Source organism: Scylla paramamosain, chromosome 28 (genome assembly GCF_035594125.1).
Source record: "Scylla paramamosain isolate STU-SP2022 chromosome 28, ASM3559412v1, whole genome shotgun sequence".
Taxonomy (NCBI): Eukaryota; Metazoa; Arthropoda; class Malacostraca; order Decapoda; family Portunidae; genus Scylla; species Scylla paramamosain.
In genome coordinates, this window is record NC_087178.1 from 19946654 (window position 1) to 19964761 (window position 18108).

An 18108-nucleotide genomic window follows, 5' to 3' on the forward strand; every position below is an offset into this window, starting at 1 on the left:
TTTACGAGTTTTATAGCCGCTGGCCAGCCTGTTTAAAAGTATAAAAGATATTACTAAGGTAACTAGAATTTTAATGATCTGGAGTGAACCATTACGTTCACCTTTATGTATCCGGCTCTTACAAGTAGTAGTACATTTAAGTGAGTGATCATCCTTAAGGGAAAAACATGGCACGATTATAAATATTACAGTGAGGACCGAACATCAGTTTTTATTTAATGCTCCCAAACATAAATTTTTACTCGATTCAAGTAGTGCCCCATTAAGTACTGACTTGTGCTGGTGCTGGTCGCTACCTGGTGACCTTAAAGATACGGACTGGAAAATTAGAACAACAATGTTCCAAAAAAAGGGGGATGCCTGGCTTGTATTACTAGTAACTAATGAATTTCCCTGTCTTCAAGGTGATTGTCTTAGAGCAATGTCAGAAGGTGAGGTCGAAGAACGCAAAGACAAGCAAGGTACAGACATCGACTAGGTACGGGAAAGGCGCTAGAATAAGGCAAAGCACTGGTACAAGAAAACGGGTGGTAAAGAATGGGAGATAAGAAACGAGAGAGAGAGAGAGAGAGAGAGAGAGAGAGAGAGAGAGAGAGAGAGAGAGAGAGAGAGAGAGAGAGAGATACACTAATGGAGGAGAGAAAGATGGAAGGAGGGTGAGAGGATAGAAAAGATGAGAAAAAGATACCCAGAGGCAGGAGAGAGCACAGGGACGGGGGATGGGAGTCGCTGGGCCTGGAAGGAGACGCTAATGGAGAAGGGGAAGGAGAAAAGGAGGGAAGGGGGCACATCAAAGACTCTGCCTCAACAAGAAAGGTGGCACACTTAAGACTTAACTTCTCCAAACTTAACGAGAGAAATACGAGGTCTCGTGTAATTAGCTCATTTTTTATTTCATGTTTAACATCTGCTTCCGTAACACCCCATACACACACACACACACACACACACACACACACACACACACACACACACACACACACACACACACACACACACACACCTGAACACACAATGGTCCAGACGTTCTCTTCACGCTTGCTGACAAATGCTTGCAGTGTGCGCGGAGGGAAAAGCGTGATGATCTTTTAATATGAGTAATCCTGTATACACTAAAGCATTCTTTACTGACATGTTTTTGATAATTTTTCCTATAGTTCAAAGAAAACCACGTCCTGTGTGCGATCGCCTAAACAGCTCACGAGTAACAGGAAGTAATGTAGAAGGCTTTTAAAGTTTCCATGTACAATATGAAAGACGTTTGACAAGCAAAATGCAAACCATAATAGGTGCTTTCTGTAACAGTTCTTGCCTACCTCAGTTTGGTTCACGTCTAGAGTTACACGTCGGTGGGACTTGATTCCTCTGAGGTGACCAAACATGTGTCTGACATAACACAAGCCGATGTAGTACAAGTTATCTCTGCCTGGCCACCAGCTGGAAACTCAAGCTTTGGACGCTAAGTTGGCATACTCAGTATTGTGTGAAAAGCTTCAGTCTCCCAGAAAACATAACAGATATAGTAATGATCATACGTAGTGATGCTGGTTTTAATAATAATAATAATAATAATAATAATAATAATAATAATAATAATCATAATAATAATAATAACAATGATAATAATAACATCAATAATAATAACGAGCCATCAAATCGCTAGACAGCAATCTCGCTAAAAGCACAAACCAGACATACTGTATAGTGAACTTGTTTTGAAAATTGTAGCGCGAAAAAAGCAAAAAGAAATTGCTTTGGGAAATACAATTGGAAACTGGTGGAAACATTGCCACGAAAAAAATAACAAAAACTGTGTGTGTGTGTGTGTGTGTGTGTCTGTGTGTGTGTGTGTGTGTGTGTGTGTGTGTATTCGCATATTCCGTCACAATTGCAAACTCCATAGACATTTATCACATCTGGAGTTTTTTTTGTTTTTTTTATCCCTATATCGCCCATTTTTAGACGTTATGTAGCATTGACACTACTGCAGGAGCGACAGCAGTGCCACGTCCTTCACCTACATCCGGATCACCTGCCTGGAGTGTCAATCTGCCTGAGAGACACGTACCACATTGGGCCTCGAGTGTTTCTTTCGCCTTGGTTTATTTTTCTTTCACTCCACGTTCGTGAGTTGAATACAAGCCGCTGGACTCAAGCCCGAGAATGCAACACGGAAGGGAGTGAGTTTCTCCCTCTCTTCAGAATGGCAGGTTTAGACTCACAGGTGTTAGGGAAGGTTTTCACAGTCTCTCGCTGCTCAGGTATTCTCGATAACTGTTTCCCTTAGACTCAGTGGATTTCTCGCCATTTTCAGTTATGAAATGCTTCTCTCCACACAGCATACCAAGGAAATGTCAATCTGTCAGGTCCACTTAGCTATTCATGTTTGTCTCCGCTTTCTCCACTGGACATACCACTCACTTCCTTGCTCATTTATTGACCACTACGTTCACAAGAAAGGACTGGCACTATTTTTCTACTTAGAATGATTAAACGCCGTTGTTATCTTCCCTTTAGCCTCTTAGCAATGGCACACTTGTACCCGTGGTAGATTTGAACTGTTATTTCTTATTTTCTAATCTTTCTGCTACATTTATTCCAGAGGTAATTTTGCGGTCTGAGAGAAATAGAGAGAAAGGAGAGGATGTAGATAGGTTAATAGAAAGTAGTTGCATCTATAGCACACCCACCACCGCCGCCACCACCACCACCACCACCACCACCACCACATCAACACTAGATAACAACAGTAATCATCGCAGCAGAAGCGCAAACATCAGTAGTACCGTGATTGTTTGTTGTCTTTCTTTTGATCACGTTCATTGAAAGAGGTATATTGGTTTGTACTTCATGTTTACTCGTCTACCTCCCTCCAGTGGACTCGGTTCAATTTCCAACAGTTATTTGTCCTGAAATCTGAGGATGGATGGAGGAAAAGAAAGCTCCATTACAACTTTCACGGAACATATGATAAAATGATACTACTACGGTTCATTATCTCTCTCTCTCTCTCTCTCTCTCTCTCTCTCTCTCTCTCTCTCTCTCTCTCTCTCTCTCTCTCTCTCTCTCTCTCTCTCTCTCAAGTTTAAAGGGCGTATCCCACTTCATTTCCAACTGAACGGACCTCTCGCGTCGTCTGAACATTCATAAACCGGAGGCAGTGGCGGAGCAGAGGGAGGAAAGGAGAGAGGAGGATAGGAGGAAAGGCTATTTGAGATAAGGTTTGTGACGCTGGTGGTGGCGATGGCGGTGGTGAGGATGATGGTGAAGGGAGTGATGATGGTGGTGGTAGCGGTGGTCATAACAGTAGCTGTGTTATGGTGAGGATGGTGAATTGATGTTAGATGGTAGTGTCCTTTGTGTTTTTCGTATGGTAATGAGTGACTGCCATCGTTTCAGTAACTATTACACACTCGTATCCTAATTACAGTACTGGTCGTGAGGAATAATCATGTTTTAAGATAAATCGTTTTATAGTGACTAATAATTAATGTATTGTATCTCGTGTATGACTTCACTTGGTATACCTACTAGACATCATCATACTTAACGCTGCATGTATTACTTTACGTCTGGGAGTAGTGTAGTCGTTGTGTCAATCCGGGAGAACCAAACCAATTCTCCGATCTTCCTCCGCGCGCCGCCATCCGCAGCCTTCCGCCCTGGGATTTATGATTCCTTCCTCTTATTCCAGTGTGTGGGAGACTATCTTCTCGCTTGTTTATGTAGCTATTGATTCGCTCCTACCAGTGCCTTCTTGTATCCCTCTCTTGGGTATACGGAAAGTCTCAAGTGTTTTGTTACTGACTTATAAAGACCTTGATGAGTTAGGCAACTTTCAAGAGAGTAATGTTTTATACGATAATTTTTTTCCCCCTCTCGGTTTCCTGAAGGCTGTATTGATCATGGAGCTTTAGTTTTGAGTGTGTGTGTGTGTGTGTGTGTGTGTGTGTGTGTGTGTGTGTGTGTGTGTGTGTGGTTAATTATGTAACAGCCCTGAAGCCACGCAGCACCTTCGCACACAGTCTCAGTTTACGAGTCTGCACAGAGGCGACGACCACATTCACTAGTGCTAAGAGGCGGATGGCGAAGTCAGCCTCCATTCGATACTGTGTGTGTGTGTGTGTGTGTGTGTGTGTGTGTTCGCGCGCGCGTGAGTGTCTGTATGTATGTATGTGCGTGCGTGAGTGTGTGTGTTCATCAGCTTCCTAACCAGTATATCTTATTCCAAGGCCATTGTATTCTCTCCATTTAACCACTTTCTCTCTCTCACTCTCTCGCTCCTTCCTGAATCATTCCAACTTCTCTCAGCTTTTTCTCATTCCCATCAGCCTGCCCCATTCCTCCCTCCATATCCCCCTCCCTCCCTCCCTCCCTCCCTCTCTCTTTACCCTTTACTCGTCTTCCCAAGCCATTTAGTTCCACCATACTATATCTTCCTCTCCCCCTTTTCCTTGACTTCCATCCTTCCTTCCTTCCTCCTCCTTCTCCTTCCTTCCTTCTCCTCCCTTTCCTTCCTTCCTCCCGTATGTCAGCCAGTAACACGTTCCGCTAAATGCCGCAAGCTTTTCGTTCCCGCTAAATTGGTTGAGAATTTCATCGCAAAGACGTGCAACAGCCATGAAGTGTTTATGGAGCGGGGCGGAGGGGGAGGAAAATGTAGGGGTGAGAGTTGGCGAGAGAGAGAGAGAGAGAGAGAGAGAGAGAGAGAGAGAAGAGGGCCGCACGGATTGAATGGAGAGAGGAGAAAGTAGAGGTAACTTCGGAGCCGATTCGTGAGGTTACAGTTTCCTTTCTCTCTCTCTCTCTCTCTCTCTCTCTCTCTCTCTCTCTCTCTCTCTCTCTCTCTCTCTCTCTCTGAATTGTTCTGGAGGTGATGGATTAATATGCTGCTGCGTTTGGATATGTTAGCTTGTGTGGTCGTGGCTTCTCTAACTTCAAAGTGTTGTTATGAAATGTGAAGGACACTCACCTGCAAGAATTGTGCATGTACGGTCTATGTGTGTGTGTGTGTGTGTGTGTTGGGGGTGGGGGCACGCGCGTTGTAAAAAGGTGGTAGCGTTTGAAGGTATATTTGCTGTGGAAAAGCTCTTACGTCTTTTTGCCCTGTTTTTGTGTCAACACGCTCTCTCTCTCTCTCTCTCTCTCTCTCTCTCTCTCTCTCTCTCAAAATTACTACGTCTAATTTTACGTTGTACTTTGACCCTTCATTGCTACTATTTCTGTGTCCCGAGGGTTTAATGTTTTCATACTACTGAGTGAAACGAGTACTAGCGAGAAGAGGGACAGGAGGTTTGTTTTAATGGAGGCGCAGGAGTGTGGTGAGGGACGAGGGGGGACAAGGGCGGGGGGGACGAGTTTGGGAGGGCGGTGAGCGGTTCAGCGCGGCGAGTCTTTATTTCATGCCACCAAACTCTCGCTAAATTTTTAAAGTCTTTGCACGTCTACATTTTTGGAATACATTTGAAGTCTCGTTGCCATTGGTGAAGCACTGCGCCTGGAATCTTTAGAGGATGGTGCGTACAATCTTCCACTCTTAAAATTCCCATCATGTGTAAGAATTAGGAATGTTGAGGAGGGCCTTTCGTTGTCGGGCGACTCCGTTAAGAAAGAAAGAAATAGTTGGATTTTCACATAAAACCAAATTTTAAATGTATTGCGCAATTTATTCTTTTGTTTTATGTTATGAGTTCGCATGTGCTAACTGCTTTATTTTGCTGGTAATTGTATCATTATAGTGTATCCTCGCTGTTGGTATCTTACATCTCTTACCTGAAATTAAAGGAACTCGCTGTAAAAAAGTCTTCAGGCCCAACAGATTTGCTTATGATTGATTTTTCTTTTTATTTAAAGTATGCTTAATGGAGAGCTTTAGCTTGTACCTGAGGGAGCTTGCTCTTTCTTCTCCCTTCTTGGCCAAGCACAGCAAATGGGAAGGGATCAGTGGATAGGGACGCCGAGGGGAAGCACAAAACATGGCTAACCACACCGTCCTTCAGTGTCAGCAAATTTGTTATATTGGCTACTGCAGAGGACAGTAGGTCGTGCCTTCCCATTTTTCCAACCTCCATGTTCTTTGACACTTGACGGAAGCTTCTAAAGTTTGCTCATCTTGATAGTTACGGTTTTGCTTTATAGGACACGTGTGGTATTGCAACTCCTATAGTTTGCCCATCCCTATAGTTACGCCTTTCTTTAAAGGACCCGTGTGGCATAGAAGCTCCCATCCCAAGTCCTCATCAGGGTGGAGAGGATGTGGATGACGCAGGAGTAAAGGATGTAGATTGAGTCATTCCAAGAGATTCGGGAAGCTGGATGTGGGAGGGAAAAGGAACTTTTGTGGCAGGTGTAGTGAATATTCTCCGGTTAGGGAAACATGGCGGGTGTGGCTGGGTGGAGGTGTGGGTGGAGGGTGTGGAAGGTATGGAAGGTGTGTAGTGTGGAAGTGAGTGGAAGGGATGTAATTACTGGATTTGGTGAGGCAAGAGGAATGTGTGGTTCTCATTTTTAAGGCGAAGGACGAGAGAGAGAGAGAGAGAGAGAGAGAGAGAGAGAGAGAGAGAGAGAGAGAGAGAGAGAGAGAGAGAGAGAGAGACGGATGAACAGACAAACAGACATACAGACAATATATAAGATAGGATGGCGGAAATAAAATAATGTTTACGAGGAACTGTTAGGATTGGAGGCGAAACTGCGGCATTAATAATTCACAGTCTCGGTCTGCGAACAGCGGAAAATCAAGAGAAAATGAAAGAAAAGGTTCAAGAGAAGAAAATGGAAGACATTCGCCGAAAGATTTTAACTATAACTTCGATATTTCTTTATAACGTTGAAAACTTAGTGAAATAAAAAGAGCTGGATGAAGTAAAAGAGAATTAGGAGGAGGAGACGAGGAGGAGGACGGAAGAGCGGAAGGCGGAGGCAGAAAGGAAGGAAAGGGAAGGAATGGATGATATATTTCGGCTCCTCACAATACTCAGGTGAGGTATAACACGCGATGAATAAACCCGAATTTACGCCTAGATAACTCAACAATTTTCCTGAATTTAGCGCTGCATTTCCGTCACATAAATCCGGTGCAGTGGTAATGAGTCTTGAGAGTAATGGAATCTCATCTCCTTGGAAAATAGTCGCAATAATGAAGGTAATAAGGCGGAAAATCGACAAACTACTCTTTCCTCTCAGGTTTCTGGAGACATCCAATATTATTCTTTTGAGATGCTCCACGTGATTTTATGTTCAGTAGATCCTGCAGAGGTTTGCCTTTACTTCCCGTCAGATCCTTCACACATTCACGGTTATTCTCATGATACCTTGCTCACATTGGTTATTGTTATCATTACGAGATCTTGAAAATGTTAACTGCTCTATGTATACATTCACCGGATCTTTAAGGTATTCGCTACTGTATTCGTGAAATCTCTCAATTTCTGACCATTTTTGTGAGATCCTTCAGATATTCATTATTATATCCTTAAAATCTTTCAGAAATTAACTTATTTTCGTAAGATCTTTCAGAAACTGACTTTTGCCTGAGATGTTTCTGAGATTTTCATTATTATTTTCGTGAGATCCTTCAGATATTCACTATTATTTTCGTGACACCCTTCAGATATTGACTAATATTCTCATGAAATCCTTCAAACATTGACTTTTTCGTGAGACCCTTCAGACATTGAGTAGTTTTCTATGATGATGCTATCAACTTTTTTATGAGTTCCTAAACGGATTCAGATAACTGTAGAAAAGTGTGAGAAAGAGAAACAAAAAAAAAAATAAAATACTCAGGAAACTACAAACAACTTTATATGGTAGGAATCCCGAAGGGTGACGGGTCGTAAGAGGAAGGATTCTTTATGAAGGACATCTCTACTTGCTAATAAAATCCCCCTTACGACCCATAAAGTGACAGAAAAACAATTCCAGTCACAAGATTTGTCTGACGGATCTTTACCACTATTTTCTCCCTCATTCTTTATTACCGTTTCTTTAATTTACTCTTATATATTATTTAAGTTCGTATTGATGTTCAGACCATCATGAAGTGCGTCTTGTCTCTGTCAGTGCATCAGCTAGTTGATCTACTCTTGTACGCAGATTATTTATATTGCTAATGGATATTACCGAAGCAGACTTGCAAGGAAATATGTAATTCATTATCTTCATCTTTGTCTCTTGATGTTTGCTTTGTGTACGTGCATGAAAGGTGTCGTGGTGCCTTAATTCATCTTCAATCAGTCAGTCAATTAATCAGTCAATCTGTAACTCAACTGAACCTAATAAAGTGTAAAGGCATATGGTACAATTCTTTGCGAAGAGGTTCTCACTCTTATTTTCTCTAAAAATTAAAACTTTACATGTATGTCAAACGAAAAATAATTACTGACTTTCTCAACACCATAATGAACGTTTATTATTGGTGTATTTTAGCTCTGAGCGACTCTTTTCTCATTAATGTAACACAACAATTCTTGCCACTAAAGCGTCAGCAACGTCTTCCCCCAAAAAAAAGTAAACGTGGTTTTCATTTGAGATGAACTTATAACTCTTGACAACTTTTTCCTCATTATAACGCAACAATTACTCTCCGCACTAGAGCACTTCATAAAGCGGTTCAGTCATGTCACCCAAGGAGGAAAATGTAACTTTGGTTTAGGTAAGTAAGAGGTACAAGTTACTTGTATTTATCTTGTATTGTTTGCTGTCTTCGTAATATCTACAAAAATATATATGTAGTTGCAAGCATTTCACTCGGGGTCGACACACAACTTACTCATAAAAGGTGTCTCACAAACGGATGGCTTAACCAACAAACATGTCTCGTTTTAATCAGACTCGCCACTCGCGCCAGAAAGTCCAACTTTAAAAAAGCCGCGAGTGGATGTGGAGTATTAAATAACTTTTATTGCCCCCGACGCTCATTAAGGCTTAGAGAACGCACAAGTTTTTCAATAATCCCTGTGTGTCGGCGAGCCCCGCGACCCCACAGGAACACCCAGACACGGAAGTCAAGACCGCAACTTATTTTGTCAAAGGGAAGAAAATGGAAAGTTTGATAATGAAGACAAACTCACTCGTGCGAGGAGTGTCGAGATGCGGACATCCTTATGCCAGATCTTAATTTTCGTCTTTAGTTCAAAAATTCTTTGATACCTTTAGGAATATCAAGCATTCTAATACTTGCTTTACATTTTTTTTGCACGCAGAAAGTAACGCATTACGTGCATTAAAGCGCTCGTCTTTCCTCGTTTCGATAGACAATTGATATTTAACCCTCCTTATCTAAAAAAAGGAATAAGTAACATTATTGCCAAGAACTTGTATGATAAAATATCTGACACACTTTTATCTCATGAAGGAGTAAATGAATAAAATAATCGTTAGTGAATTAATAAATTAATGTCTAAAATAAACAGATAACATACTACTTCCACTAACACGCTTGTCTTTCCTCACTTCTAGGGATAAGTGATTAATTAAGCTTCACGGTTAGTGTCACGACACGTGACTCTTGCCAATTACCAACACCCAACACAGTGTTTACGTAGCAGTAATGAATTAGTGCGTGGCAAGAGTCTTTGTTCGCAAGGATGATAATAAATATTTACACTGGTTATTCCGTGGTTTTGCTCTTGAAAACGACGAGGTAAACAGTGTCATTTATAATTGCCATCCCTCTGAATAATGACTGGACACTCAATGATTATTTTACTATATTATAGTACAGATATTTATTCCATTCAAACTTGAGGAAAGTAATCCTGAAACATCGGATCTTCATTAGACAATTAATATTTTTTTTTCTTTTTTTCTACCGAGAATGAGCACGACAGAAAGATCACCTTGACTCTAAAAGGACGCCTGCAAGAACACGCTCCTGACAGTCTGTATTTCCAACAAGCGTCCACGTAACTTCCTGTCACTGATGAACCTTTGCGTTACCTGCCCTTGGCACATGTAGGCTGGCTGGCGCTCTCTCTCTCTCTCTCTCTCTCTCTCTCTCTCTCTCTCTCTCTCTCTCTCTCTCTCTCTCTCTCTCTCTCTCTCAGACGACTACACCCTCCTACACACACACACAGAAGACATCCTCCCCTGAGAAGCTACTAATTGCCTCCTACGTACAGGTGAACGCAACTCCCATTTCTAGAAGACTTATTAGCAAACTTTCTGGCCCTGCGAGACCTTAATGAGAGGATGTTCTTGGCGAGAGTACGTGCGGAAACATTCGGAGAATTTTGGAATGCTCAAAAGAACGCTTTTGGAAATTAATGGGCTCCAATTTTTTTTCTTTTTTTGTAAATAGCTGGCGACCGTATAGGGACTTACTTGGAAGTTAATGATGTGTGTTACACGGTGAGTCTTCCTTATTGCCTCCTTTTTAGCCATTTGTTGAATTTATTCTTGTCCATTTAACTCTGTATATCATCCAAGGAGTTTTATGTAGCATACCTTTGATGCAGGTCTCATTCACTCATAGTTCCATTGAGGCTGACGACTTCCAGTTCTGTGTTGTTTTGAAGCTCAACTTAGCTGCCATTCTTGTCTTTTGTTTTTTGTTTTGTTTTTTCCTTTGTTTTCTTTGTTTTATTTTATTTTTATTTTTTTTCGTGATCCTCAGGTCATACCTATATTCAAAATAACCATAGTCAACATAGTTGTTCATCTCTCACTATATCCTTTACATAATTCTTCAAATGGACGATCCTGAAGATTAAATAGCTTGCCTTGTCACTCAGCATTGATTTTACTGTATATATTGCACTCGTTTTATATTTGTATTCAGTGTGTTGCGGAATCATCTGTCAGAAATGTATACAGAACGTACGTTTTAAAACTGGTTGTTGTTACCTAACCTTTATGTAGAAATGGGAGCCTTTGATAATCCAACCAAGACAGTTACGTATACGCTATTGAACACACACACACACACACACACACACACACCTCTGCTAACACGTTATATGTAGATTCTTTTTTTTTTCTCTCTTATTACTTTCAGTGTGCGAGTTTTAAAAGCATCTGGAATCACGAGTGACGCCTTTTTCCTAAGAAGACTGACTGGTGGCGTACTGAGCTTGTTTGCAATGGACGGCGTGAAAATGACACTCTACCGCCGATCATTCGAATAAAAAACATAAACGAAAAATAAAACACTGGGATGACGAATGAAGGATAGAACTTGTAGAGGTGGAAACCATTGAAAGCTTTTAAATACGGACGGTGTACACTGCGTTGCATTTTTTTTTTATTTTTTTTATACCGAGCAGTGAAGTCCAACCAATCTGATATAGATATACATCGCGGACATGGAAGTGAAATGGGGCAACGGGCAGGCCAGGGGGAAACAGTATTCATCTATCTTTGTCTGTCTCTCTCTGTCTACCTACCTACCTATCTTTTATCTATATCTATTTACATTTATGTACTCTTACCTCTATGTACCTTTCTATCGATCTATCTGTATGTGATCTGTCTATTTATGTATCTATCTTTCCATTGCCTGTCTTCCTCTTTAACTAAATATCTGTGTTTCTGGCTATTAAAAAGGAAGGTCGGAAGGAAAAGGAAAACAGCAAATCAAGAATAAAAAGAAAGAAAAACAGATCCCGGAAATTGAAGTTAGGAATGAGAGACGCGTGTTATGAGTTACGGAAGTCAGCATTATGTGAAGGAAGGATCTCAGAATTAACTCCCTTTTAAAAACGCATCCTCAGTTCCTTTTATTATTGGTTTCTTGAAGGTATTAAAGCCCCGCGAATTCCTGCATTTAATTTGTTTTCCTTACTTGTCTTCTCTTTTCGCAGTGTTCGTAGCTCTGGTGCATCACGGAAAATTTAAAAATTGATCGTAAGGCGGGATAAGTTCGCCGTCAAGGGTTTTCTTAGAGAATCGAACACTTGCCAGGCACGTTGAAGGTAAAGGGAAGCATGACACGTTACCGACCACCCGAGGATGATCACCGAGGCGAGAAAGGATTTTGTCCGGCCTTGACTGTCCTGCCACTGCGCCTTTATATTACACCTTTGTTGCTCCTTGTTCCTCCTTGCAGTGCTGGCCATCTCACTTTCTGTTTGCCCTCCCCTTGATTCTCTCTCTCTCTCTCTCTCTCTCTCTCTCTCTCTCTCTCTCTGCGTGAAGGCTGCATATTCTCATGCTCGGCTTTCATTGGTTTCGTAGATCTGACTGACTCGGGTGACCTACATCTCTTTTTCTATAATAATAACGATAATAATAATAAATAATGATAATAATAATAATATTATTATTATTATTATTATAATAATAATAATAATATTATTATTATTATTATAATAATAATATTATTATTATTATTATTATAATATTATTATTATTATTATTATTATTATTATTATTATTATTATTATTATTGTTATCGTTATTATTATTATTATTATTATTATTATTATTATTATTATTATCATCATCATCACGGTCTTCATAAATTTGACCCGGTTATTATTATTATAGTGATACGTTTCCTTGAAAAGCAAGAAAAATTCCTTGATGAAATGCATTTGGCAGTGCAGTGTGGTGTCATGAATTAGGGGACGGTGTCAAAGCAAGATATGGCAAAATGTCATATCGATCCGACTGCTTGTTTAGAGAGATTTGTGAAAAAAAAAGCTATGCTTCATAGGATCTGAAATGAATAGTGTCTAAACAGTTTCCCGTATGATTTAGCTATTTTATTACTTTTTTTTTCTTTTTTTAATAAGTATCATGAATTCCCTGTATTTTATTATATTTTCGGTCCTTGATTGCCATATTAATTGTTTGACAGTGTTAACACACACACACACACACACATTTTTTTATCCAGAGTGGATGGATAGACGTCATGAACTCTCAAGAGCGAGTATCAGTCACCTCTAGTGACAATTGAGGCTGTTACAGATGAGTAATCAGTCTTGCAAAGCATACCTACAGCTCGGCACAGCACACGAGGTTGTAAAAATTAGGAAACATCTAAAAGAAAAATACTAGGTAGGAGTTTACCCCAAATTCAGGAAGCTCAAAGTCTCCCCTGTATTTTTGATATTTACGTTTTCTACTTAGGTGGTAGGTTAAGAAGACACGTACAGCAGGAATGGGGTAAACTACGAAAAAGTTATGCACACGTCCTTTGCTTTCAAACTGTCTTAATATATATATATATATATATATATATATATATATATATATATATATATATATATATATATATATATATATATATATATATATATATATATATATATATATATATATATATATATATGATCACAGTCAACCACCACCACAAGTATGCTGTCTACACATATTTACTTTCAGCACTGAGACAGCAGCGCACAACCTATTAGTGTTTCGGAGTTAGTCTCGGCCAGCATTAGCAACGCTAAGTGGACCTCGTAAGAGTGTGGCCAACAGTAGTAGTCGTGCAATAAAAGTTGTTCAAAAGAAAGATTTTTGTTAGGTCATGGCATCCGTTGGCATCAGTGACAAAGAGCAGTAAATGCATTCATTATCCATGCCCACCTCCTCTACCGCTCGAGACCTGCTGTTTAGCAGCTCAATTGACACCAAAAGCTGATCTAGGCATCAGCACTAGGAGAGATGCTGTCGTATCATCCTCTGATCATATCAAAATGCGTCGTCTAGAAGAAACAGCCACATGTATATTCATTATAATTACCTAATCTCTGGAACCAGAGTTGAATTGTGGAGACAGAGGAACATGGTTATTAAATAGAAAAGGAATTCTAAGTTTAACATTCTTTGCTTTGCTTGAAGCAAATTTTTCATTGGTTTTGGGTATTAAACATAATGTTGTTTCGCTTCACACACCTGCCTTCATAATATACAAATCTTATCTTAACCGTGGAATAATGAACCTCTAACGTTCGTTACTCTGCCTCAATTGAGGCACAGGGAGCGAAAACATCAATGGCAATGTTTCATCTTTTCTCTCCTTTGCCTCATATATTTTACATTTTTATCTCCTCCTCCTTCATGCATCACCAAATACCACAACCAACTGTTCTCTGCTGTATCCTTGCATCTAAAATTTGTCCTTATTTTGCATCTAAAATTCCATTCCTTTCCCTTCCCTTCCCTTGCCTCTCATCTTGTAATTTTCATTGGTTGAACCTCATCACTAGTTCAATCAATACTCTCACCTAACGTCCCCTTTACAACTACCACTACTACTACTACTACTACATCATCCCTTTCAGCCTTTTATTCCCATCTCCTCCCCATCTCTCTTCCTTCCTTCCTTATCTCTATGAATCTTTGCCGCATTTTTTATCTTGTCCTTTATATCCACCTCCCTCTAGTCTCTTTCCTGTTCTTCGTCTTTCATCTTTTCTCTCCTTTGCCTCCCTCATATATATATATATATATATATATATATATATATATATATATATATATATATATATATATATATATATATATATATATATATATATATATATATATATATATATATATATATATATATATATATATATATATATATATATATATAATGTTTATCTCCTCCTCCTCCTTCATGCATCACCAAATACCACCAACTGTTCTCTCTGTATCCTTGCATCTAAAATTTATCCATATTTTGCAGGAAACCCATCCCAGCAGCTGTCATCATCTGCTCCCTTGCCTGGGAAGGCCATATAGACAGACAGCTTGTCTCTGATGCCCCATGATGGCTTCAATCCAGTTTGCTTGTTGTCTTCAGTGATGCCAAAATAAAAAAAGTTTAGTGTTGTATATATGCCAATAATAAAAGTTTAGAGTTGTATATATATATACTATCTTGTCTTTACCATCTTGAATTGTCAAGAATGTTCTTGGCAAACAAATAAGGTAGTATTGTATAATCATTTTGAATAATGTCTTAAATATTTATCTTGAAATTTGTTAAAAAAAATAAAATAAAGATGTTATCCCCATACTGGAAGAGGAAGGACCCAAAAAATTATCAAAAAAATAAAATAAAGATGTTATCCCCATACTGGAAGAGGAAGGACCCAAAAAATTATCCCCATAGACTAAGTTTAAGGTGCAATTTGCACATAGAGGCCCCCTGTCCCTAGTAGGGTCAACATGGAAATCCAACCCTCCCTGACTGCAGGGAGGGACGGGGCCTCTATGTGCAAATCACACCTTAAACTTAGTCTATGGGGATAATTTTTTGGGTCCTTCCTCCTCGCTATGGGGATTCTATGGGGATAATTTTTTGGGTCCTTCCTCCTCGCTATGGGGATAATTTTTTGGGTCCTTCCTCCTCCAGTGCGAGGATAATAACATCTTCACTTTTTTGGGGGGGTCCTTCCTCTCCCAGTAAGGGGATAACATCTTTTGTTAAAAAAAAAAAAATTTCAAGATAAATGTGAATATTTACAAAGCTAGGCATATTGAAAGAATAAATCATAATTATTAGGCAAATTACATTGAAAGTTTTATTTTTTCATCTAGTAATTTCTTTAGTTCATGCACATCTTTCCATGGTAAAGGAGGCTGAACAATAATGAAGTTTGTGTTCCCAACCTCAGGACAGCAACTCCACTTTCTTGACCACCTCCCGCTCGATGCTGGGCCGACATGTGGCTTGGGTTCACCCAAGCAACTGTGTGACAAAGGTTGCCAACTCCACTTGTATGAAGATATAGATAGACAGGGTTCAGACAAAGCTGGGTCTTCTTCAACTGTGATGACAGGAAGCCCAATTCAGTCAGCTCTTCACTTGAGGACAGGGTTAACAGGCAGCAGAGCTCATCCTCCAATTCTGCCAAGACCCTGCAAGGTTGACAGACACCAGGGTTCGTTCTCCAATTCTGCCAAGATTCCACAGGGCTGACAGCCACCAGGGTTCATCTTCCTCTCCATCTCTCTTCTTCAGCACCTCTTAAAGCTTCAACTCCTGCCAGCCCACTCTCCACTCCTCAGCACTGATCACCTGGTCCCTCCTGGCTCCCCAGATTTGACTGGGCTGGTGGCCTACAGCACCAATTATTGGCTGTTAATGCAGGAGTGAGATGGCAGCCTAAACTTTCTTGCAGCAAGCAGGCAGTCCTTCACTCTCCTGTGTCAATCCTGCAAGGAAATCGGAGTTCTTAGTGAAACACTCTAGAGAACCATCAACAGATTCTATAAATGATGATGTAGTGGTACTATATTTCCTAACATCAGGTGCCTGACGCCTTCATCATGCCTAAAGTTGTAGAAAAGAGGAAGCGTGTTGTGCTTACACTTAAGCAGCTGATCAGATCAGCTGCTGATTAAGATCAGCTGATCTTTGTTATGTGGTAAGATGCGTGAGTGTAGGGTGGTGATTGTGGACATAATTTAACTTCTATTCAAGTATCTGGCATGTCGGCGGTCCCGTTGATGCCGGATAAGAGGGATTTTACTGTATTTACCTGTTATGCTCCCTCCTCCTCCTCCATTTATCTATTTTTCTCCTACTACTACTACTACCACACGCAGAACACCCCACACAAACTCATCAAATAAAAGACCCGACACATCCAAACTCACCCGAAACACTTGAAACACCCTAAATAAACTCAAAAACAAACTCACAACACCTCAATATGCTCCCAAACACACCCAAAACACTCCACAATATACTCAAAACACTTTACAAGACTAAATACATGTAAAATACACCTAAAAACATCCTAAGCCACACTTTAAACACCCTAATGTGTAGCCATTAGGATACAAACAGTCCGTACAGCTTGTAATAATATCTAACCTGTGGAAATAAATTATTCTGAATCGGAATCTGAACCTGTTTACCCACACACACTTTGTTTCAGTGTATTGACAGCTTAGTTTCACTTCTGCCTCTGTCCACACACAAATTTTGAGAAGTATATACTGATGTCTGATATATTATAGTGCCCTTCCCTACCATAGTACCAGCACAAAATGTCAAATGAATCCCACTACAGTAGTCACATTACTCTAGGTACAGCCACAGTCAGAAATTGTGTGACATTCCAAACTTGCTTCCACTGTGTTTAGCATTTTTCATCAATCCAAGTTCACAAGATAGACAGACAGACCACTGACACTCCCCCTTACAAAGCCTGACAATTCTTAGGTTTTCAGCAACTGAGATGACTGAAGGCTGAAAATAAATTGCTAAACACAGCAGAAGCCAGAGTAAAAAAGTTCCTTTACCTGTTTCTGGATGGGCCAAGGCTTTGTGATGGCAGCGATGTCACACACGGTCATCATCATGCCTCGTACCTGCTCCCACACCTCTTCCCGGTTTAGATCACACTGCTTTGACTTCACCATGGAAAAGAATCCACCTCGCTTCCTGTTGAGTGTGAGAAAGCCCCATGATCCACTGGTGCTTGTGTTAACTGCCATCACCAAGCGTTTCCACCACAACAACACAACCACGACACAAACACCACCACACCACAATCTACCACAACAAAACTACCAATCACCAAATGTTTTTATGTCTCTTGTGTTTGCTCTTCATCACAGTCTTAATTTGTGACCTCAGTTTATTTCCATTTCACAAACTATCAGGAAATTAAATAAAACACACTCACTCATTTCTTTGTTTCATCACACACACATACACACACACTCTACAACCCATCTTCTCTCACCAATTCTCTCTCTCTCTCTCTCTCTCTCTCTCTCTCTCTCTCTCTCTCTCTCTCTCTCTCTCTCTCTCTCTCTCTCTCTCTCTCTCTCTCTCTCTCTCTCATACCTGAAGTACACTGCCAAGTCAGTGGCCAAGATAGCATCTTCCAGGACACTGATGACCCGGGAGTACTCATCAGGGGTGCAGTTACTCAGAATCTGGTTGCCACAAGAGTTGAGAATCATGACACTCTGATCAAAGTGATGGTGCTCCATGCTAGAGGTGGTGTACAGCTGGGCCAGAGGGGATGAGGCTCTGAAGGAACACAGGGCAACAAATACAATAGACAGAAAATATATGAATAATTATAGATGCATTTCCTCAAGAAAGTATCATTACAGTGGGTTACAATAAGTACCACAATGAGCAACCTGGTAGTCATGGCAGGGTTGGTATGTGTCTGTAAGTGTGTCAATGTGTGAGGCATTAAA

The 18108-nt window shown here is 40.3% G+C and overlaps 1 protein-coding gene and 1 long non-coding RNA gene across 7 annotated transcripts in view; one reads left to right on the forward strand and one right to left on the reverse strand.

Moving 5' to 3' along the window:
* LOC135115066 (uncharacterized) overlaps window positions 1-16791 on the forward strand; it is a 52898-nt gene extending 36107 nt beyond the window's left edge. For both annotated transcript variants that reach the window (XR_010275792.1, XR_010275791.1), the window contains 2 exons: window positions 14624-14759; window positions 15558-16791. This is a non-coding gene — a long non-coding RNA (uncharacterized LOC135115066). The remainder of the gene's footprint in view (window positions 1-14623; window positions 14760-15557) is intronic.
* The window catches only part of LOC135115063 (cGMP-specific 3',5'-cyclic phosphodiesterase-like), a 128426-nt gene continuing 126061 nt past the window's right edge, over window positions 15744-18108 (reverse strand). For 4 of the 5 annotated variants that reach the window (XM_064031547.1, XM_064031546.1, XM_064031545.1 and 1 more), the window contains 3 exons: window positions 17744-17932; window positions 17194-17335; window positions 15750-16098 (listed from right to left, as the gene is read on the reverse strand). In XM_064031547.1, coding sequence (XP_063887617.1) covers window positions 16093-16098; window positions 17194-17335; window positions 17744-17932 — 337 coding nt within the window. In that variant the 3' untranslated portion in view covers window positions 15750-16092. Of the gene's footprint in view, window positions 16099-17193; window positions 17336-17743; window positions 17933-18108 lie in introns of all 5 variants that reach the window. The other variant, XM_064031548.1, reaches the window with a different exon arrangement.